General features: G+C 43.4%; 1 protein-coding gene across 3 annotated transcripts in view; it reads right to left on the bottom strand.

The window, feature by feature from the left end:
• Nucleotides 1-22,498, bottom strand: part of fgfr1a (fibroblast growth factor receptor 1a) — a 33,963-nt gene extending 11,465 nt beyond the window's left edge. For all 3 annotated transcript variants that reach the window (XM_018744102.2, XM_018744100.2, XM_018744101.2), the window contains exons 1-7: nt 21,875-22,498; nt 14,166-14,308; nt 5,618-5,875; nt 4,414-4,500; nt 4,092-4,264; nt 876-999; nt 12-202 (exon numbers count right to left, since the gene is read on the bottom strand). In XM_018744102.2, coding sequence (XP_018599618.1) covers nt 12-202; nt 876-999; nt 4,092-4,264; nt 4,414-4,500; nt 5,618-5,875; nt 14,166-14,253 — 921 coding nt within the window. In that variant the 5' untranslated portion in view covers nt 14,254-14,308; nt 21,875-22,498. The remainder of the gene's footprint in view (nt 1-11; nt 203-875; nt 1,000-4,091; nt 4,265-4,413; nt 4,501-5,617; nt 5,876-14,165; nt 14,309-21,874) is intronic.
• Between the last annotated feature and the right edge of the window lie 1,375 nt (nt 22,499-23,873).

Below are 23,873 nucleotides of genomic sequence, written 5' to 3'. Positions count from 1 at the left end.
AGGTGCACTACCTTGAGGACGCGGACATAGGGCAAGCCATCGGGACCGACGCGACTGCCATTGACCTCGATGTGCTTGAGCCACTGGATATGCGGCTGGGGGTCGCTGAAAACCTTGCACACAAACTCCACATCGCTGCCCACCATGACCGTGCGATTGGCTGGCAGTCCGGCCTGGAGGATAGGCCTGTGGGGTGAGCGTTCTGTATACCCACACAAAAGCAGAGACATACCGTAAGGAGGTGGAAAGCCCGATTTTCAAATTGCATGGCAACTGAAACGTTAGTGAATTGCATCAAAACTGCATCTAAAAGAGTCCATGACAAGTGTGGACAGAAACTGGAGGCACCTGGGGAAACACAGACAGATACTCAGGAATGTCCTTCACATTATAGCCCTTGGTCAAAAATTGCATAGTCTGAGTAATAGTTTTCCTACAGATATCGTTTGCCTCTAATTACTGCCATTTTACCTAAATGAATGGAAAAATGCAGACATGTCCCAAGTTGTTGCTGTATCAGAGCTGGCAAGTAACAATAGGGAATTCTTGAGGAATATCTGTAAATCTCTCAAAGAGGCTAATGAGTAAAACATATCCTTGAAGTGCTTTAAATACCACATCCCTGCGGTGCTTTTATTCCAGCTTTAAACTGAAGCAGGTATGGTGTCTATTCAATGTATGGGAGAAAGTTGAGGTCTTGTGAACTGGGATATAATTTGACAGTTTTAAACTGAAATGGTAATTGGTGGAAATGTCTACCCCATTAACCAACCAAACATGGTCAGGAAACGCATATGACGCAAACAGTGGAAAAACTAAGAACTCATTTGCAGCCAAGTTGAAACGGGGTGGGGATGCAGAAGAAAGGAACTGACCCACAACATCGAGCTGGTAGGTGTGGTTGATGCTGCCGTACTTGTTTTCCACCACACAAGTGTAGTTGCCCTTGTCTGAGGGCACCACCGATTCCATGATTATGGTCCACATGTGCTCACGGACCTGAAAACAAAAGTGTGAAGGGGTTTGTGAGATCCATGAGAAATTCACAGGCACAAAAACAGTCTATGCACTTGCCAACGGGCAAAGCTGCTCAACATCTCAGTCTACTGCTACGGCTAAACACTCAGCAGGCTTGGATAGTCAACTACCCAACCTTTGCCTCAAAATGGAAAATACAAAACTAAGCTGGAATTCCTGTCTCAAGGTTTAACATCCATTTAAAGTAATTACATGTTCCTGAACTGGTGTCCCGTGTACACTCTTGGTGACAAAGCAGACAAACTGACAAAAGCAAACAGAAGGTCTACAACACCATGTGCTTTGAGACCTGTCAATCCAAGAAGCTGCACATAGATAAAACATGCTTCTTCCAAATCAGATTTCCAGGTGGCATTTCACAGAGCTGTTTGCTCAGCAGCTGGACAAAGACTTTCAATACTGCAAAGACAGCTGGTTTGACAAAACTCAATTTAAATAGCTCAAGGAAACAATGCAAAAAATTTAAACGGAGTGCCTGTAACGTGGAACGACAAGCTATCTTCAGACAACCGCGGGGGATCCTACTGCTGTGGCCCCAAGCCCTACGATGTCAAATGAAGCTTTTACAGAAAGCCATATGTAACAGGGGCTTCTCATGCTATGTTTTGAAAGAACCAGGGTTCCACCTAAGAGAGGGGGTCCCTTGTGTGATGTTGCACATTGTTAGTATTTCCTTGCCTCCTCGTGCTTCTTAGCTACCTGTTGTGCAAATTTGTTTCTCATGTCATGTTTACCTATGCAAGCCAATGAAGTTACATACTCTTGAGTACACTGTGAGATGACGCACTGGGAAAGGTGAGAGTGAAAATATTTGCAGGAGAAGTAAATACTGTTTTTAAAATTAGTGCTTTTTCCAGAAATAATTAAGTCCTACATGTCGAACTGTAATTTAAAAATGCGAACCCCTTCAAGCCTTCAGATCCTTCATAACTTAAGCACAGAGGACAATTTCTGCATGTCATTAGTAGGTTGTGGTTTACTGAAAGTAACTGAAAGCATAAGGCATTAGTGAGATCGGAAGTGCATACAAAGAGGCCATATGCAGAGCTTATTAGATTTTCTCCAATTATAGAGCCTAAACTATTAAATAAAGAGAATGGAGGTTAGCACAGCTGGTCCTGGTCATATTTGTTGAAATAATGCAGGCAGTCTCCATTATTTCCCCCGTCTTTATACGTTTAGTATATATGAACAATGGATCCATGTTTGTAAAAGAGGGGGGCCACCCGTTCCAGGAGATCCTCAACCAGCAGAGCAAACTGTTGCACCTTGACTGGGAAATCAGGACCAGATGGTAAAGTGAACTGACTAGGGGAGTCTGGTCTGAGGAGAGGAAGTGTTTTAATGGGTCCCAGCTGGTGGGGGGCAGAGGAAAACACCTTGATGGGAAAATCAGATGCTAAGGCCAGATCATTCTGCATGCAGCTGAGGATGCCTGTCATCACACTGGAAGCACCCCTGCTAGGGTTGACGCAGATCCTGCCTCCGATCCTACAAGCTGGGACTTCAACCCCTAAGCCAAGGTCCAATGTAGAGGAAAGGACATGGAGGGAAAAACAGAAGCAGCCTGGGACACACAGGCAGCATACTGCTGGAAGAAGCTACAATTGCTAAACCCAAACCCCCAACGAGTGTCTTTCACTATGCCTACAAAAATGACTGGAAGCCCTACGGGTCAACATGAACAACCCTGATTCAGAGGCTTACTACTGTTTGACTAATAAACAGCATTCAAATGCTGCCGCATGGCACAGAAACACACTCCCACCCACTGTTAATGTTTTAGCGTCACCTGCTCACAGCTCTGTCACAGCTGTGCCCATGATGATTCCAACATGCTGCACAAGGGAAAGAAAGGGCTCTCAGTGCATGTGCCAGCTTTTTATTTGGGGCTGGGTCTTTGAAGCATTGTGCTCTGGAAAGAGTTAGGGTTTTGGAAAGGCAATCTGGAATAGATCCCTGACAGAACGCCGACAGCCAGTCCCCCTCTATCCTGCCCACAGTCTTGGCCCAGAATTGCTTCCTACATCCATGGGAGGCAATCGGAAGGCCTAAAAGACCCGTGCTAACATTTCTGGCCATGACACTTTAACAAAGTTGGAATTGTTTTGTATTAAAAACAGACACACACACACTGTCTGAAGCCGCTTGTCCCATGTGGGGTCGCGGCAAGCCTGAGCCTAACCCGGCAACACAGAGTGTAGGGCTAGAGGGGGGGGGACACACCCAGGACGAGACGCCAGTCCGCCACAAGGCACCCCAAGTGGGACTCGAACCCCAGACCCGCCAGAGAGCAGGCACAGGCCAAGCCTGCTGCACCACCGCACCCCCCCCATTAAAAAAGACGCTAGATGAAACACCAAATTTTGTATTAAAATTTGAAATGTTTTCAGTAATAGATCACAAGAAAGGAAATATCCTTCAAACTTCATTTGAGAAATTTTGCAAAGTGCCTGACAGCAAATCTCTCCTAGCTTTGCACATTCTTAATACGAATGACAGCAAAAGCAGAGCATTTACTGCCCTTTGCTCACTTGGGGGATTTATACAAATTAATACATAACTACAATGATTAGTCAGGCTTTTGTGAAAAGTACTTGACAATACTGAAATCTTCATTTCCTTAGTTCCAAGTCTATAGTTTCATTTATAGACACCCATGGAGAAAAACTAATTCAAAGCTAATTAAGGGCTTTATTTAGTTTCTACAGCATTTATGGTTTTGTTTTAAAGGACAACAGTACAGGTAAATGCAAATACTCCGTTGAAAGTACTCTACTGTGGTACAAGTATCTCCGTTTCCGCTTAGCACCAGCCCAGTTGAGAACGCAGTCCTAACTCCTGTACAGGATACCAGCCCAAATAAAGATCTGGAAAGCAGGAATAACCCTCTCAGTACCACCTGATTCTCCCAACACACACCATTACAAGCTCCCAAGGTCACACCTAGGAGAAGATGGTGAATGTCACTGTTGACAGATTTAAGACTCCGGTGTAAGTCGCTTTGGACAAGAGCATCTGCTGAGTGAATAAATGTAAATGCAAGACTCTACCTTGAAGCCCCCAATACGCTGGTCCCTCTTGAACTCCTTGCCATTTTTGTACCACTTCAGCGTAGGGTTGGGATTGCCGCTGGCTTGACACCGGAACTTTACAGTCTTACTGGCTGGCACAGCATGGAGCTTCTTCTCCATCTTCTCTGGCTGGGCCCACTGTGGAGCCATAGCTGAGGAGCCACACATATAAGGATTGCATGTGCAACAAGCCAGGCTTGAACCAAAAAATTCATTATTCAAAATACCCTAACAATTTTTTTTACAGAGGCAGACTGGAAAGACTTGTTCAGATTGGGGGTGGGAAATCAGGGACACTTACGCAACAACTTTTGGGAACTGGACAGCTTAGCCTCTTCGGAGGAAGACTCATCATCATCTTCATCTTCTGAGGACAACAGAGCATCAGCTGAAAAACAAAAGTACCGCCCTAGGAGTCACTTATAGGGAGCACAGCTCTAACCAATGCCGGTGTCACCGATATCTCACTTTCAAAAAGGAGCAATAGCTGACGGGAAAGGTAGCTGTAACATTAGACAAGTCCATTGTAAATGGAGACTGACTCACGGATTTTGGAAACCATATATGCTGTTGTTCTTTGGGGAAAACAAGAAAAAGTTCTTTAATACAAAGAAACCTAAACCTTACAGACTTGGCCAAAACAAGAAATTGTTGCAGTATGTACCCTTTCTCGATTACTTTGCCTTTTATTTTTCTGCTCGCACTACTTTTAAAGCTCACTGCAAGTGCTATCTGGCAGAGAGTGTAAATATAGCCCTGAACATTCTCCCATATGCTCCATCAATCTTATCCACACAGTCAACTGAATGTCTCCAGGGCATGTGGTATCTGACCCATTATGAATAATCATTACTCATCATTCTTTAAAGACCATATCACACATCAAGGCAGGGAAACTGAACGAGAGGTGTTACTCGCAGTAACAGATCTAGCAGCAGAGCCAGCTTCATCTGCTTCCAAAAAAAATATTTGCCATCTGACAATTTCATTCTTTGAGGTCCGTTTCATTTAAATAGAAAAATTGGTATCATCATTACAGCATCACCAAGAACACCGAGACTTGCTTGGAACCCGGATTTACTCAAACGGATTCAGAAAGCACAATTTGAGCCTACAAAGAGGCTACTTTAGTTCAGAAAGAATCATTCTCAAGAACTAGTGTTCAGGCACAGAAACTTAAGGTATAATGCAATGCAATTTGTGTCACAAGGATAATGCTGCTACCTTGGGTTGTGACCTTCGAGAAACATCCCCTCAGTGGTTGAAGTTAGCCTGAAAAGCTAAACTACGCAAGGACAGCGCAATCCATTCAAGGCTGTCAAACAGTACATGGCTTTACACATGGGTAAAAACTTCGTCAGGCACCTCAGGCCTTTTTTTTTCCCCTCTTTTTTTTTTTTTTTTAAAAAAAACTTTTTTAAAAAAAAGAAAAAGAAAAAAAAGCCAACTTTGTTTTGTGGCAGAAAGAGCTCTGGCATTGCGAATTCCATGGTCCACTCACATACCAGTGACGTTGACAGAAAAATAGGCACTGTAGTTGGCGAAGGGGCCTCTGGCAAAGCAGGCATAAAAGCCCGAGTCAGCTGGCTCCACACCCTCGATCTCCAGGCAGTTGTCCCTCAAGCGTGTGTGCTCCCCATCCAGCACCGCCACATGATCCTTGGTCCAATCAATCACTTGGGTCTCCTTTGTGTTGTCGCAGCACAGCTCTAGCCGATCACCAGGGCTTAACGTATACAGCGCCACCTGCATTTCAGGAGAGACTGGTGCCAAATTGAAGGGGGGGGGAAAGAGCAAAGGGGGAAAATTAATCTGATGGCTGTCTGTCTCCAAAGCAGAAGTTTAGTAAGGACAGTGGGTAGCGTCGTGGTTAGAGCTACTGCCTTTAGACCGAAAGGTCACAAGTTTGATTCCCACCTCCGGTTGAAGTAGCCTTGAGCAAGGTACTTACCCCAACTTGCTTCAGTAGAATTACCCAGCTGTATAAAAGGGCAATTATGTTTGAATACCTTAAGACTAAGTTGTTTTGGAGAAGAGTGTCAGCTAAATGAATAAATGTAAGCAGTCACAAGCTCAGAGAACACAGAAGGAATTTTAAGAAACCGTAACAGTCAATTTTAATAGCCAACCATTGTTACACAAGAGGGAAAAGCTAAGGCAATGAGGTACTGAATCAGCCGTCACTCAACATCTTAAGCATACCTCACATCTTTGAGAAGCCTTCAGCAATGACGATCCATATTGTTACACTGCAATAGCAGGAAGTCTACATAAAATACAGCACTACACATTTGCTTTTATCAGCTTCTCTCCAACCTAGCCTACAAAGTTAAGCTACTTAGAGTACTTCACCTATCCATAAAGCATGTTAATTTTTTACTCTTTCTTCTCAGAACAAATACCTTGTTGAAGTGTCCTACTGAAAGAGTTGAATTTCAAACTTTGGTCTTGTACACAAGGCAGGAGCTCTAACCACTATGGTATCTGCCACCCAACTAAATATATTCTCCTCCCTACATATACGAGTACCCTGACTGTCTGTACCCAAACTCTGAGCTATTATTTATTCCTTCTATATTCAATATAGTGCTCCCATTTCTGACAAATTGAATTCTCCCCTTGAATTAGTCAAGGGCCAATTGACAAGATGGCACGGAGCAACTGGGGACAGGGCGCAATAAGATTAAGACCTAATGGCACAGTCCTGCGTGTCTCTGAACAGCGTGGTTAATCTGGGGCTAACGCAATTACCTAAGCAAGAGCAAGCTGGGTACAAAATTAACCCATCTATACAGCACATCAATGCAGCGCGCGCACACACACACACACACACACACACACACACGAGATAGGCGAGTCAACCTTCCGAGTTCACTTGAAATGTATTCATTTAACCTTTGCCAAAGGGGACTTATAATGTGGTACATTCAGCAACAGAGTTATTTGGCCATTTATACAGCAAGGTATTTGACTATCAGTTCAGGGTAAATACCTTACCTAGGGGCAACCACAGCGGAAGCAAGAATTCAAGTATGGCTCCTTCAAGGGCAACGAGGTGCCCCAAACCTTCACCTGTTGCCATTGCTAGGGCCATGTCACTAGCTACACTTTCCTTTCGATTTACAGCCAACAAATTTGGTCGACAAGTACTTTGTGCACACCTTCAACAACTGCTCCTGCATTTCTATTATTTAGTTTGTGCAGCACTATGTTCAATGCAAGTAAGCTGATGTTTACCAGGTCAGTTTATTCACTCATGACTGTCCCACTTAGAGCAACTACTTTCAACCATTTATATCCATCGCCTGTTAACACACCCCTGAGCCCAGCCTACACTTACACCCCATGAGGCTGAAAGCTACGGGGTGAGTGGTGCCACTTAAATCTAAGCACTGACATTGCAGAACAGCTGCTTGTGATCTTAATGCCATCGATGACATGGAACACGGAGCAACCCGTGGCTTTGCTGTGCACCCATGGCTAGCGGTCGACATTCAGCCGCCTAGGTACATCGTGCTTTCAACACATGACGCGTGTGGCTACGGCTTTCCCTGTACTCATTAAAAGCAAGCAATCCAATTTGCATTTCTGAAACAGTGAGCTGGGATTAAGAACACTAGAATTAACTAATACTAAATGACAATGTAAAACAGCTATTTTTTTTTAAAAAAAAAAAACCATTAGTACTGACAATTTTGTAATGCACCAATAAAGTAATTTATAATTGAGTATTTGAAAATGTTTAAAAGCCAGAGAACACTCCAGATTTACTGTTAACCGTAGACATGTCCCTGTGGAAACAGCTCACACTCTGAAGGCCCTGGACAGCAGCAGGGCAGAGGGGTCAAGTCAGCACTGCCCTCTTTGGCCCAGCTGGCTATAGATGCGTGGTTTCCCAAGGGGCCGGTGGCGGTGTGACTAACACACAGCAGCTCTCTCTAGGGATAGGCTTTCAAAAGAACAATGGGTCCAGGGGCACACAAAGCTCCCCCGCGTTACAGAAGAGCTTTATCTCCCTCCCATCACACCTCCATGGAAGTGCGAAGAAACAGCTCCATTTGCTGCTCACCCTGCTACACACATTCGAACGGCAACACTGTGCCCTACAAACGCGCAACGCGAAATACCTTCCCGTATTAAAGGGGCCAGAGAAAGTGCTTCTAAAAATGGCTTTGTTCCACTTCTTCTTAATGATTATCGCATGCTCTTCAGAAGCTACAAACTATATATTCCAAGACCTGGTTAAAACAAAAAACTTATTTCAATTCACAGAACGGCATTCACAATTTTTCATATCTCCTTTCTAGGCGACTCAATCACTAGGTGACTTAATCCATTTTAAACAATTAGCAAAAATACTTAAGGATTAGGGTATGCAGAGATTGTACGGGGGGGCTCACTTTAGACATTAACATTTAGAGCCTCTCATTCCTCTAGAGCACCTGAGAATGTGTCTTCAAGGAACTTTATCAAAAAACAAACACGAAGGTGGAATTACACCAGAGCCCACCGACATAGTAAAGGAGGTCTATATTGAGAGCTGGTTACAGTAATCCCTCCTTCCTCCTGTCTGTGTTTAGTACAACTCCCCCAACAAAGGGCTTCGAACAATAAAAGAGGGGCAAAGGCGGAGAGAGAGGGAGGCCTGTAGCTGCAGGTCCCACTGCCGGTTGCCATAGAGACCACAGTTGGGTCTACTAAAGGTATTTCCTGGATCACATATGCCTAACAGGCCCCTTAATCCCAGCAGGAAAAGGGGCCGTGCCGGGGGTTGGGGGGGGTGTTGGATCAACTTTCTCCTCAGAAAGGAAACCAAAAGAGAAAACGGTACATTAGGTAGTTGATTTCACCATTTTGCTGGGCTTCTGTAGTCGTGTCTCTCACAGATAACCCTAAGTCAACATTTGAGCTATCAATCAGGGCACAAGCACACAATAAAATAAAATGCCATAAAAGCACACCCATGGCTTTTGTGTGGAGCAAATGGTGCTGGGCTGTCGCTCGCTCTGGATCACTCCTGAAGATAAGATCTGCCTTCTATTCCTGTCATTCCGATTCCATTTCGGAGCCCTTTAACAAATTCCTGCAAAAAGTGACATTCTGACTGCAGTATTTTAGCATTTTACCAATAAAATATACTGCTACTCTAATATAGCCATCTTAACTGATAAATGGGAAGGGCTCTTGGAAAAAGTTACAGAAAAGTAAATTCTGCATATTTTGCAATAAGATGTGTGTTGGGGGGGGTGATTCAAGGCCTTTTATTCCAACAAAGAGATGAAACTGGCTAAAAAAGTAGTTTAAGTCTCTTAACAAAATGTTTAAATCACAGAAAGCTGCCAATATACGGAAAGCTCCGGATATTGCTGTTGGCAAGTAAATTCAGCAAGCCAGCCTGACAAACCAAAACATTTCCTACATACTTACAGACAAACATGACATCATCCTCTGCCAGACTAAAGACTACGTTTGTGTGACCATTTTAAAGCATGAATGAAAACTGGCAAGCCACGGGGGAGGGGGAGAGTTCCCAACAAGAGCACTCTGGGAAGAGGCTGCTGTCCTGTTAGATTGATCATCATCATCATCATCATCTTGTTCTAGGTTTTGATAAAAACACACTACAGATATTTCCAGAATGCAACCATGCACCAAGTTCCCCACCTCCTCATCAAGACTCAGTGATAGATATCCCTGAACATTAAGTTAATTACACACAACATGGAAGGTTTCTCGTTTCCCCACTGAGCCGGGCAAAAAAGGGGCTGGCGCGTTGCCTCTAACCGCGAGAGCAGCTCGCGGATTGGCGCACGCCTCTATGACCTGGCCACGCTTCAAGATAGGAAGCAATAGTCCGAGTGGATTGCTGCTGGGATTTCCTGCCCTCTTCAGAGGGCCCGCGGGGAGCGCGAGGAAGCCAGCAGCATAAGGACCTCTCCCCGAAGTCGCTCATTCGGCATGAACGCTTTCCGTTGGAGGAGCAGGAGGTTGATGAGGGACTGGAATGCCAGGAAGTGCCAGAGCAGTGGGGGAGATCTTTCAGCAACCTCAAGCCAGGAATTCTGCAATCCTGCTCTAGAGAAACTGGCAGTCACATTGGGGAGATCGGCAGAAGAGGTTAAGCCATCATCTTGGGTCAAGAATTCACATCAGAATAACCATTAGAAAATCCTAAAACGGACCTTTTGCACCTTGAATTTTGAAACCACTAACAAGTCTAGAGACGTTATGCTGCTGTTCCGGAATGTTCATAAAACAGGAGATGAGGCAAAATGAGAGTACTTCAAACACATGGCTTCTTTTCCTCCCATCATACTTACCATTTTCTGTTTAGAGCATTTGTTTTGTTTAATAAAGTATTGTATTCATTATGCTGATCTTTATTACAGATTTTTATTACTGAACCACAATTTGTTTCTACAGAGCACTTTGAAAAGCTCCTTTTAAAAGGTGCTACGTGTAATATTTTTTAGTAAACAGCCACCTAAACCAGTTTTCAAAGGTATTAACCCCAGAAATACCATCTTGTATCCGTATTATCTGTGCTAATGCAGTGCCCTCTCAACGCATGGCAATAACTCACACTGTGGCACAATGAACCGTGCTTCGCTGCAAAGGATTTATTAGATCTTTAAAGAAACCCAAGATAATTAGAAGAATATTATGCGCAAGAAACCTTAGACAACCACCTTTCCTGAAGCGTTTCACCCTCATTACACTGCGTAAAACAGCACAGCTCAGGCCCTCGGTGTGACACCACCATTTGTTCACACGAACCAGAGGGCTCCCAACGCAAGCCGCAGCCCTGTGTGAAATCGACAGCTGGAGATGAGTCATTGCTCTACTCAATGTGTCTCCATGGACCATACAATCAACACCTGGAACTCTTCAATCCGTCGGGCAGAAAGAAATTGACAGGGTGACATATGCCCTCCAAAGCCACAATTTCCCCAAATGAGCAAAAACCAACGGTTTGGTTCTAGTATGGATGAACATTTCAGTCATTAAGAAACAAGAAAGCCCAACTTGAACTGTTTAGCCTGCAATTGCTGCACAGTGGATGTGATAAAGGAAGAGAAAGTAGCTTATTGAAGCATCACCTCTGACATTTTCTTCATCAGCAAATTAAGAATAAAATAAATTATACATAGAATACCCTATGCCATCCAGCCCTCTGACCCCTATCGAAGGCTTGCCAGTCTCTGGGAACCCCTAACAGCTTCATTTCTGCTTTGCCAGTAAAATGTCTGTTTTGACTGACTGCACTCTAAGGCTCTAAAACAAGGAGTTTAACAAACTGGTGGAGGATGCCTGCACCCAATCCTCCTGAAGACAATTCATCCAGTATGCAGATTATGTAATATATGCTCATACATGGGTAAAGACTTATGACAGTGGGAAACACATGGCCATGCACACACAAACTTATGTGGTCATGCATCTATAATCATCAGATTTTGATTATGGCACAATAAAGTATGTTTTGAATTCTGTCTTTTTTTTTTTAATCCATGAACCTCCAACCCTTCCATTTCCCTGGATAATTGTGTCCTCTCCACACACACACACACACACACACACACACACACACAAGTTCATGCTCAACTTAAAACTAATGGCAAGGCTTGGTTCAGAAGAGTTTCATTTGATTTTCTGCCTGCCTCATGTAAATCGGAGGTAAGCCACATGCTCATTAGTGCACAATAAATCATATTTTTAAACAGAGGGAAATGCGCAGTCGAACTCAGGTGTTGTGAAGTCTATCCAACATTTTAAGTGATACTAGTTGAAACCATATGCAGACTGCATAAAGCAAATAAACACAATCAACCTGTGTATAATAAGGAGCTCATTTTGTATTTTGTTTCAGTTAATGTTTTCTAAGATGACTTCAGACTAAAATCAAAATGCACATGGAGTGGGTTCAGCCCAGCATCTATGTACAATGCATGTTTGCAGAAGTCATCTTAGTGTTTTTTTTTTTTTTTTTTTTTTTTTTAAAGAAAAAAAAAAAACCTTTATGGTGCTTTCTAAATGGTTTTTTTTTTCCCCTCCGAAAAAGTAGGGGGAGAGATCATAGGTCCACCATTTGGCAGCAGAAAATAGGTGGGGAAAGAGCACATCATGATTTGCATGTTGCGATAAGTTACTCTCTCTGATTCTGCTGGCAAGAGAACCTAACCATGCTTATAAAGAATCTCCGAAGTGAATGGCCGTCTCAGGGAGGGGCTTTTTTTTGCCTGACGCCTCCTCCGAAACCAGCTAATTTATAGTTTCCTCAGCTGTTAACTCTTCCCTCAGTGACACCAAACACCTTCTTCTTACAAAAGGGAACAGAAGATGAGCTGTGTTCCCTCAAGCTACAGATGGAACCCATTTTTGCCCCTCTGTCCCACACTGGAATAAACACTGCTTCACAAGGCTTGTTTACATGCTATGCTGCTTAGGAGACCCCCTTCCCATAATTGTCCTAATTATAATGCCCAGTTTACTGTTATACTGCATGCTGTACTGCACTCCTAGCTGACTAAACATCTCTTGCTACTGGCTCACAGGTCTAGACTCGGAGGAGATGGTTACTATTACAAGACTGTTTAACTTATAAAAAAAGAAAAAAAGAAAAACCCAAAACACTGCTTTCATGGGTCATGTTTCCGGAATTTTTTGTTTTTCTGCTTTTCCAGTCCTTGGGATTTTCTAAATACGGAAAATGTAACTGACAGACAGGCACAAAAAGAGGAGAAACAACAAGTACACGAAAAGGCACCAGACTATACCATGCACCCACACATGTGTATGTATACAATTAAGCATGTATGTATGTATGTATTAATGAATGGTGAAAAAAATGCTAACCCTTCAAAAGAACTTGTACCTTGTGATATTTTTTGGCTGCCTCACTTGAAGAGTCTAGAAGGCACCATTTACATTTTTTTTTTTTTTTTTTTTTTTTAAAAACTTAAGACACTTTTCTCCAAAGCAACTTCCAATGAACTCCATGCAGTGTTATCAGCCCGCACACCTCATTCACTGTGGTGACTTGCACTGCGTCACTCATCCATACATCAGTGCATTGCAGCAATGGAGCAAAACATCAATCCATACATGCCTGGTGAAGGTGACTTGAGTCTCATTAAAGCACTTCTGATAACCATGAGCACTATTGGGTGGGGTGGTTCTCAACTTTTCAAAACAAAGGAAATCACTTTGTGGCTAATGACTTTCAGAAAAGCTCATTAAATGTACGGAAAGACAAATAAAACCAATGCCTGCAACCTGCTGGAGAGCAAATAGCAACCGTAGAATGTGTTCACAACAATTAAGTGAATAGGCATTGTTTTACAAACATAACGTGCAGTTCTGATACATTAAGGCGCAATGATGTGAGCTGAGAGCTCTGCAATATTAGCATGACTAACAATAGCCAAGAAAGAACCTGTCTGGTGGTATTGTCATGGCAAATCTATACCATAGGAAGTGATTATCCCAAGGAGAAGAGACTGTCCAGTTTATCTTAGTCGACATCCAACGTTTCATACATCTGTATAAAAATTCACGTGGAAATCAACAGGCAGGTGTATGTTCTAATAATCTGTTACTCTCAAATTAGACATGTTTGTTCGGGACTGGAGACAAAGTGCCCAAAGCGCTGTCAAGTTTGACGCTTGGTGACCAGAAGGGGTTTTGACAGTATGTGTTGAACACTGCCTTCTTCCGTGCATGTCTTTGGACTGTGAGGGGAACCCACACAAACATGGAGAAAACGTACAGACTCGACAGAAACTCTGCCAAATTCCAACTCACCACCGATGTGAGCTGTTATGAGGAACCAGCATTTACCCCACTGTGCCATCAGCTCATGTTAACTGCAACATCACAGAAAGGGTGCCACGGCATATGCCTATTTCAGGGTATGTACATTTTAGCCTCTTGATAACATGCCTAGTATCCTTATCGCCAAATCAACCATCTCCAGGTAACCGAGTAAAATCTGCAGCGAAGCAACAGAAGAGCACATCAGCATGCTGGGCTAAAGAGGCAAAATGCACTTACCTTGGTCGCTGGTGGCGGGCCGGGCCTTGCCAAGTGAAACCAGCACCGCCAGCTCACAGAGAAGCAGCAGACTCCAGGGTGCCATCATGCTGTGGCCTGTGCTATTGCTGAAGCATCAGCACAAGGCCATCCACTGCATTCACCTGAGCAAAGGGTGCAAAAGAAGGAAGGAACCAAGTTACTCTCCTTACAAGAGGGACTCAAAGCTTGATGTAAACAGTGAGGTGTTGCAGTGCTTCTTGGGTACTATTCAACAAAGGTGTACTTACTGACAGCACCCCAGTGTCAGACTTAGACTGAACAATAGACATTTGCTAGAGATGTTTTCCAAAGAGCTATTTGTCCAACAAAGCCAGGGGTTTTGCTTTGCATTAGCTCGCATTCAGCCATGACAGCAGTCAGTTCTGATCCAGTTTTTTGTTATGCAATCTACAATGGGCTGCTTCACAGACTCCGAGGATCTTGCTGATCACTGAAAACTGAGATAGATACTACTGCAAACAAAGGTGACGTGAGAAAGTAATTTCGAATATAACGCGAGCAAAGTATCTGATCTGCAAACACAGGTGCAGAGGTGTCTATTGCTTTGCATGAAACCAAGGTATCATACTGCACCACTGAATCCATCTTGTTCCTGCACCAGACTCCCTTTACATGGCATCCAGCAGAGAAAATCAAGAATTCACATTCACATTCCATGTGCCTGTCACCTCAATTCTGTTTTACCCCCTCATCATTTGCTCTGACTACAGTGTAACAGATTCCCATCAGTGAAACCTGACAAGTCAATTTATCATTGAAACGTGAGCATTACACAACAATAAATACAATGTCTTAAGACAAATGTTATTTCTAAAAATGTTCTGGCATCACTACAACTGAGTCAGAAGCATGGGTATCCCAGAGTACGATGTGTGACTCATTCCAAGTCCGTAAACAGTGACTCAGAGCCTGGTCAGGCTCAAGGAATCCTAGTCAGCTGCCAAAGGAGAAGCCAACATCAAACGACAACCACGTTTCCTGACCACTTGTCAAACTGCTTAAAGTGTGCTACTCTTATCCATCTCCATGGGATACACATTGCTTTTTAGTGAAAGCCTATGATTACTGAAGACTTTTCATATGGTTCCTTTACCCCCCTTAACATGTTGAGTAAACTACCCATCAAACACTAAAAAAGTGCAACAAGCCTGTTTCTTACCTATGAGTAAGCCCAAGGAAGTGTTACTTCATTGAGTGATTGTATGAAAACCAAGGATAAACCTACATTCTGACCTTCAAGTACATTTTCCAGGTTCAAGTCTATCTGGTTCAGCTGATGACCACGTATTATAATAATTATTATAATAAGAGGTGATGCGCAGCAGGTTGGTGAACAGATCATAGCTGAAGCTTTTCTACCCATCAATGGGGACAGCAGCAATAACTCTGGCTGGTCATAAAGTTTAAGAATCTCTGAAATAAATGACTCTTCCTTGCGAGGTCCTCCCTTTCAAACAAATTTATAAGGAGCTCTTGCTTAAAATTTTAAGATCGCTTGAGCTGCCAGAATAAGTTACCTCTGACTGGCATGGTGATTTGCCAGCCGAACTGAAACAGCTGTTCCCATCCCAAACAGGTAAGAACCGCAAAGGCTTCATGCCAGTTCTCTAAAAACATTCAACAACCGAGTAGACTGACAATGCCTGGCCATGGAAATTAAGCTATGAAAACAGTGGGGAGCGGGTGTTATTCTATCAAGTTGCAGCACTCTCAAATTCCAGTTTGAGCCAAGTCAGCCAAACGGCAACGAGTTCCGGCAGCCCTTACTTCGTGTCCAGTGTGTTACCCCCCAGAGCTGAGGAGCTGAAAAGGAGAAAGAGCCCTTTCTTGGATGTCTGTATAGAGGAACATGCTGAGAGGAAGCAGCAATTAAGAGCACTCAATGGGCGTTTGCAGCTTCTCATTAGTGTGCCCAGAACCTGGGCAATTAGCAGCCAAAGCCAACGAAAGCCAAGTAGAAGAAAGTAGGGAGTGCAAGCCCACAGTCTCTTGTACCATGAAGCTGTGACTGAAAAGAAGACTCAGAAAGAGAGCTACTCTTGTTAGTGTTCCTTGGTATCCAAGCCAGGCCTGTAACATCAACATATGTTTAGTGCCCTTCCTTTTCCTCCCCCAGCTTTTCTTGACAGATGAACAGATATCATCATGCAGAGGTGTATCCACAAATAGGGTCTGGGCAGCATGGCGATTCACAGAACAAGGGCTTGCTGAAGAGTAACAGTTGTGTAAAGTCAATACTTTCAAGATGTCCCAAACTGACCTGGCAAGAGGAAAAACTCAACACTACCATTTTCCTTCAATGAAGCAAAAATGTAAATATTCTATAAACAACCAATGGACACCAGCAAAAGATTTGGTTATAAGCAAGAAAATACTGTAAATACTGAAATTTATCATAAAGCTATGTTGCCTTCCTTTCTTTGCCAAACAGGCCACTCAGTTGCATAGAACCGAAGTACAAAATAGCTTTGAAGCAAGAGGCATGTTAGACATTTTTTATTTCACCGAAATGGACTCCCTTTAAATGCAATTTCCTTTTGGAATTTCCAGTTTTACCATTGGAATTCATGTAATGTTTTCTGAAGAAGGAGGTATGCGATATCACCCAGTGTGAGCAGCAACTTATATTGGCAAACATCTGCTCCGTCTTGTATGAATAAATCCGATTGGGCCAAAAAGGACTGAAATTTAGTACCACCTGCTTAATAACAAGCACTCTGTAGATAACCGTAATTACAGGAATGTGTGATGACAGAGGTAGGCCAAGTTCATTAGGAATGCATCTGCCGGTGCAATGCAAGGCTGAGTAGCAGGTCTGCTGTCTTCCCGGTATGAATTACTGCTTCAGAAAAGTGTTTGTCTTGCAGAGGCGTGTCTGTAATAAACTTACTAAGAGCACAGCAGACCAGGCACCAGCACATGATGAAAATGGACACCACACCTCAAACCAACAGAGCATCACTTCGGAGGGAGGCTCAAAGGAAAGGGACTTGTAATAAATTCATTTTTTTCCTATACTAATAAACCAGTTATTTAATTCAGATGAAAAGAAGTTTACTGATAAAAACACACATGGGAGAAATGTACTTTGTGGCATTACAGAAAAGGAACAGAAAGACTCAGATTCCGATTACTTTTACTTCTAAGGCTGCAGGAATGGGCAACATCATTTCCCTCTGGCATAAACACGATGTAAGACTAACAGGCAGACAAAACAAAAAAATGGAGGACTGTTGTGCCCTGGAAACAATGTAATATTTTGTGAAAAGAAGGCAGTTGAAACAGAACAAAAATTGCTGGCCCAATAACTGATGAAATTAAACACTTAGCTTAATAAAGTGGCCCTGCACTAAAACCACTGGATGCCATCGAGTGGCCTTACTTGACAAGCTAATCCTAACCATACAGAAACAAAGGTAAAAAAAAAAAAAAAAAAACTGCTTCATTCTTCCTGTTCATCTCTATTCAAACAGAAAAGAGCTACAAACCTGGCACAGAGCTGGAGTTACGATGTACTTCTCCACAGAAAAAACTCTTGGCAATAATTAAAGAAGGCTTTTGTTTTGCTTTCCCTCTAGTGCACCGGAGGAACAGGCGCCAAGCCTGGTCCTGGCCCCCTAATTACTGTTCGCCAGCATCCATGCATTAAATTCCTCAGCCTTCTCTGTGCCTGTCTACACATCTCCCCCCAGCTCCAACATTCGACTGAGTAGAAGGTTGGTGGAGGGGGGGGGGGGGGGGGGTACACAGACCTTATACAGGTTCATTCATGGCATTTTACCACTCCATAGTCCAGCCTTTCCTACAGTGTTTACTTTTACCTGACAGCTTTAGGTTACAGCCAAGGGTTCTTGTGGTGCCTCAAGTCTTCGTTTTCCCATTATACCTAGACAGAAGTTACTCCTGGATGCTTGACTCAAAGGAATGGACAATGTTCCACACAGACTGATGCAGATAAGCAAGTATCACAGGACTGCTATTTCACCACAGCAGGTGGGTACATACTTTGAAATTACACACTGATTAGTCAACTATTGCACACATATGAAATATCTAACTCAAGAACATCCCTTTTCATACAACGTGCATAAAATTTACCTCCTCAAACCTGCTTTTCAGATCTGATTTCCTTTAGTATAAGTGCAGCACTTTCTCTGTTCAAGCAAGCCAGTAAATTAGAGGGCAGGTATAGAACACCAGCCTCAGCTCTGTGGGGAGGGTTTGCCTCGTGAGAGTGCTCATCAGTCCACACCTCATTCCTGACCCCATCTCAAGTCATGGTTTGGGCACTTCCCGAATATGAGCACATGTGCACGTTAACGTTGGACGTTTGGGATTCTGAGGACTCAGTGGGTGATTCATGGCACATTGGTGGTAATGGAAAAAGAGCGACAGGCTCCTCTCTAGGAAAGCAACCAGGCCAGACCATTCTGATTCATCAGGGGCCTTGAATACAAAAGAAGCTACGCTGCGAATGAGTTTGGCTTCAACCTGAATTTGATGAGATCACCCCAAACCAATCACAAAGGCGTCACAATTTATGCTTCTTTTGGAAATGTCATTTCCTGAATGTTTGCAGGAGATCTTTTTCTTACAGGCTAGCCAATATCCCTGGCTCCCCCCACCCCTCCCTCAACATTCGGGAAGGCTGCCAGAGAAGTGATTTGTGTCAATGTTTGGAGAGTGATGTCAAGAAAATGCTAACGCAATGCAATGAATTAGTGATGGTAGTTCTGATTCCAGATGGTGCTCTTTGGCTGGCATATCCCAATCCAAGGGCAATCCAGGGAGGCAGGCAGGCACGAGAAGGAGGGAGAATGCAATAGCAACAAACAGTTCTGCAAGTTGATCTTCAACTACACAGTTGAATAATATGTCTGCTTTTCTTTTTTGCCATGTCTAAATTGATTTGACCATACTGGATAAGCATTATGGTTTGTATGGGTGTAAAAGTTAAGACTGCACAATGTTGGCTGTTGCCATGCTGTGGATTTAGCAAAGCAAGTAAACCTTTTGTCCACCTATAAATAAAGAAAAATACTATAACAACAGTTTATCCTTATTCAAAGTTTCAAAAACAGCTTAAAACCTTAAAAAAACATACTGATCACATGTAATTCATGTTAGGGCATTTATAGAAATATTCACACTGCACAAGAAAGCTGTGGAAACCCACTCCACAAAAACACTAAGTAACCTCAGAATCTGAAGGGAAATGAAAACTCAGATCTAAAAAGAGAAAGCTGTGACCTTGGAAGCCACATCTATGCCCATCATCTCATAATGCCTTATTTTGAAAAAGCTTCATGACAGAGCAGCTGTCAGCCATTTCAGGTTTTGGTCTGAAGTCTTATGGTTAAATTCCTCTCCACTCACTGCACTGCTGCTCTGACCTGTTGATAAATCCCCCACAGAAAGTTGCATCTAACTGCAGAAGGTTGGGGGAGAAGACAGGTCTTCTGGCTAAGGAGCAGTGGGGTCCAGCGGGCATGGCTGTGCAAGCTGAACCGTGACGGATAGAGGAGGACGGCGAGGAGGAGGAGGAGTGCTGGGGGCTTTCAAATGAAGACACAAGGTAACAGCAGGGCGCCTCTGCAAGAAGAAGTGGAGCAAAACCTCGCATCTTAAATATCATTCCACCGAAAAAGGAACGGCTTTCAATAATTGATTCCAAAGCTATATTAATACTAATAACCGAAGATTTTAAACACAAAGAAAGTCAAGCTGCCAGCTCTATCATTTCATATTCGGCACACAATTTATAACAATCAATACATCCGGCGGTGTTTCACTGCCCACTTTAATTGTTCGTTACGGCCCACAGAATCTCACACGGCAAGCGTACGGTTCTGAATATTGAACTATGTTGCGTTAAACAGAAAAACTGATTTAATTATAATTACCATCATTTTAAAAGAGTGGCATTACAACCCATTTACATTAAGCAGCTTTAAGAGTGGCTATTAGGGAAAACAGCAGCGAAATCTGAAGCCCGTGTCATTCCTGTCCATTCATTGGCGGAATCACCTGACCGTTTCTGGAATGTGTTCCCTCCTCACCTTGCTATGAGACATTTTCCCAAAACTCCTATAACACTGCAATAGTCATAGTGTGTGTGTGGAACCTAGAAAACCTCAAGGAAAACAAAAGCCCAACTACAATTCCATGCCTCGGATGATAATAATACCTCACAAATTATAAGGAGACAGTAGTAGTTTGTCACTTTCTGGCTTCCAAAGAACGCAAACACATAACACTTATATAACGATGATACAGAAGAAGTGAAAAGGCAGAGCCATAGGAAAACTTTCCTACCACAAAACACTGGAAATATTACTAAAACCCGTCTTGTGGACAAATTGGTCAAAACCCCTGGTGTGTATCTTTTCGAAGTAGCCCAAAAGTACCATTTTGCACTATGTTTGAAGTGCTGGTGACTCACTGACTTCGCGAAATGGATGCTAATTATCATGTTGTCTGTACTGCTAAGACAGGAATACATTTTACTGCCCAGTGCGAACCCATTACATTTTAAATAAAAAAAAAAGAAAAAAAAGAGAACATCACGATTCGTTGGTCAATATAGAGGCTTTAGAGTCAAAATCTGAAGAAAAGAAACGGGTGGAACAAAACTCAAGTGTTTCGGAAGAAGCTAGTAGTGCTAGTGGCTCGAAGGGACGTAGACACTTCACACGAATTTTTCATGGCTGCAAAAAAATAAATAAAATCAGTCTAATTCAGCGCCGCATTTGGCGTCTTAATTTATTCAAAATCTTGTAAAGTTGAACAAACTCCGGAATTAAACTACAGCTGAGCGAGCTGACGAGAACGAAGGGGTGAGTGAAAGTGGGACCTTCACAGGTCCACCTCAAACTACAAAGAGATGCTACATTTCCATCCCGTTACGCGAGTGCGCGTTACAAATGCAACAAGTGTCCAGAGGGCAGGAAGGACTAAGGGAGGGAGTGAGGGAGTGTGTGTGTCCTGGTCCCCGGCGGTGGAAACGCGGTCCCACAGTCCGTCGATCGGGACCCCCACAGGGCACCGCGAGAATGAAATGAGCACAAGGAAGAAATAGGGGCAGAAAAAGGGGGAAGGAAACTAAGCTCGCAACCCCAAAGTATGTTAAGCACGGCACCTTCTAAACATCATGTATGTATGTATGAATGAATGAAACTCCACAAGACCCGCTAAGTGAGCAAACCAGGACGTGACCACATGTTAATCTGGACAGGTTAAACTGCGGGAAGGACCCGAGAAGCCACCCTGCTAAACACTGCCGGTGCGTCATCCTATGTTCGCATTCGGGGTAGTAAACGCTTATATACCACAGTGAAGGCTGGGAGCCGTGAGGGTACAAGGACCATGTCACATAGCATGTGCGCGATGGATGGTGGTCAAAGAGAGAACTGAGAGAGACCGCCGCCCTCATCGCAACACTGTTGCTTGCAGAAACCATGTTCAAAAATCCAGCGTCGAACGCTTTGGTAGAAAAAAACGGTACACGCGTCTCCAAAATAATAAGTAAAGAGAGGCAAGGAGAGCTGCTCAGACAGCCGATTCACGTGTGCAACAAATCAGTGCGCAACTCTGCAGGAGTCCCGAGCGGAGGAGCCCGAGGGGAAACGCGCGCGCGCGCCGCTCTTTGAACACCTTGGGCTTCTTACCTTTATCGCCGATCGATCCCGCGAGGCTGAGGTTCAGCAACGTACAGCGGAAAACGTCCCGAATCCGATTTAGATTACGTAGAAAGCAGTTGTAGATCCCGATTTCAGTCACTGTTGGTTCACATGGTCGGAAGAGAGAAGTCTTCCAGAAGAAATTATTTTTCTATTATTTAGGATTAAACGCTTAAATAGTCAAGATCGGTGAGCAGACGGTCAGACTTCAGTGGTCTCTTATCTAGCAATCTTTGGCGAAAAAAGTTATTAAAAAAAAAAAAAACAAATAATGCCGCGTCGAGAAAAACGTTTTCCTTTGGATCTAGTCTGCGTAATACTGGAAGAAAGTACCAAACATCAGAATTTATGTCTTACGGACACGAAACAAACCTTTTTTTTTTTTTACCTTTCACTCTCAGGAGATACGGACACATTCAGAATAACTTTCTTTTCGCTCCGGACGGAGGCACTGCTCTCCAATCTATCGTAATTCCGAAAACTAAAAATGCTTTCAGTTGGTTGTTTTCGCAAGATTTCTACGCAACACGCTTCTTCGAAATACTACAATGTCTGCGCGGAACATTCGCATCTCCGACTTTGTCCAACATCCCCCAGCGCTGCCTGGGCGAACAAACGAGGAGATTCCAGAGTGGCGGAGTCCGGCCCACGGCCCACGACCCGCCCTCGTAATGCATATTCAAAGAGTTCCAACCTGCCTTTGACCCGCCCCCTCTCCGGCCCCACAAAGTCCACCCGCATGGCCTCATGGGATTCGTAGTCATTTCCCAACAGCCAATGAGAAACGCGATGGGCGCAGCAAGTTTCGCTGAACTGCTCAACGGCCTCGTGAAATAGAATTGATCTTTATTCAGCTCCAATCTCATATTCGTCATGAAGTTTCGTGCACTCACGTCTATGAATTTAGAGGCTATAGATTTTATATTGAATCCGACAGACAAAACATGACCTATTACTGATTTACGAGGGTAAAGCACTGCAGCTATGTGGACTAATAAATACAGTAGTAAATGGGCTACCCAGTTACTCAATTAAACTTCCATTCGTTGGTATCGCTCCATTAGGATGTGTAATTTGTGAATGTTTTCTATTTATTAGCTGGGAAGAAAAATGTAATGGTACATTTAGAAAGGAGCTTTGGGTTATGGCCGCCCATTGCAAAAGCTCTTACTTGTTCTGAAGACAAATAGATGACATTTCAGCCTCGTTTTGCCTTTTGGGTCCCTCGTGTCCAGGACTTTTTTTTTTTTACACAGGGCCCATGGATTCTTCGGTTACTGATATTAGTGAGATTTATGTATAAAACAAAGACAAAACTAAAATCTGTTTTGCAAAGCACCTGTTTGTGTTAATACCTGATACTTTGTTAGTTTGGGGACATTTTTAAAATAAATTGACATTTTAGTGCAAATTTAAAGCAAAGAGATCAGTATGGAATTTATTGAATAGCAGCATAAAGTTGGCAGTGCCATGGCAATACCATGGCAATACCATGTGACTAATAATACTGCTGTTCATTTTAGCTTGAGATTGACAAGTTGGTCCTCCATTACACACACATTTTCGGAACCGCTCATCCCATACGGGGTCGCGGGGAACCGAAGCCTACCTGGCAACACAGGGCTTGAGGGCAGAGGGGGAGGGAACACACCCAGGACGGGACACCAGTCCACCGCAAGCGGGACTCAAACCCCAGACCCACCAGAGAGGAGGACCCGGTCCAACCCACTGCGCCACCGCGCCCCTAGCTGGAGACCAAATCTATAACGGACACAGCTCCCTCCATTACATTCATTCTCATTTTTAACATTATATACACTTCTATATTTGTTCATGTGACTGACACTCACACCCCATGGCAAAAAATACGTTTTTTTCTTGTAAACTGCTCAACACAACTAATTGGTTTAATATAACCACACAAAGTATGTATCTTTTTAAAGTGTAGTTTACTTTCATTTACACACATACACACACACACTATGTA

Source organism: Scleropages formosus, chromosome 12 (genome assembly GCF_900964775.1).
Source record: "Scleropages formosus chromosome 12, fSclFor1.1, whole genome shotgun sequence".
In the NCBI taxonomy this organism is placed as follows: Eukaryota; Metazoa; Chordata; class Actinopteri; order Osteoglossiformes; family Osteoglossidae; genus Scleropages; species Scleropages formosus.
Note: the sequence above shows the minus strand (reverse complement) of the source record. Positions and strands in the feature narration are given on the sequence as shown.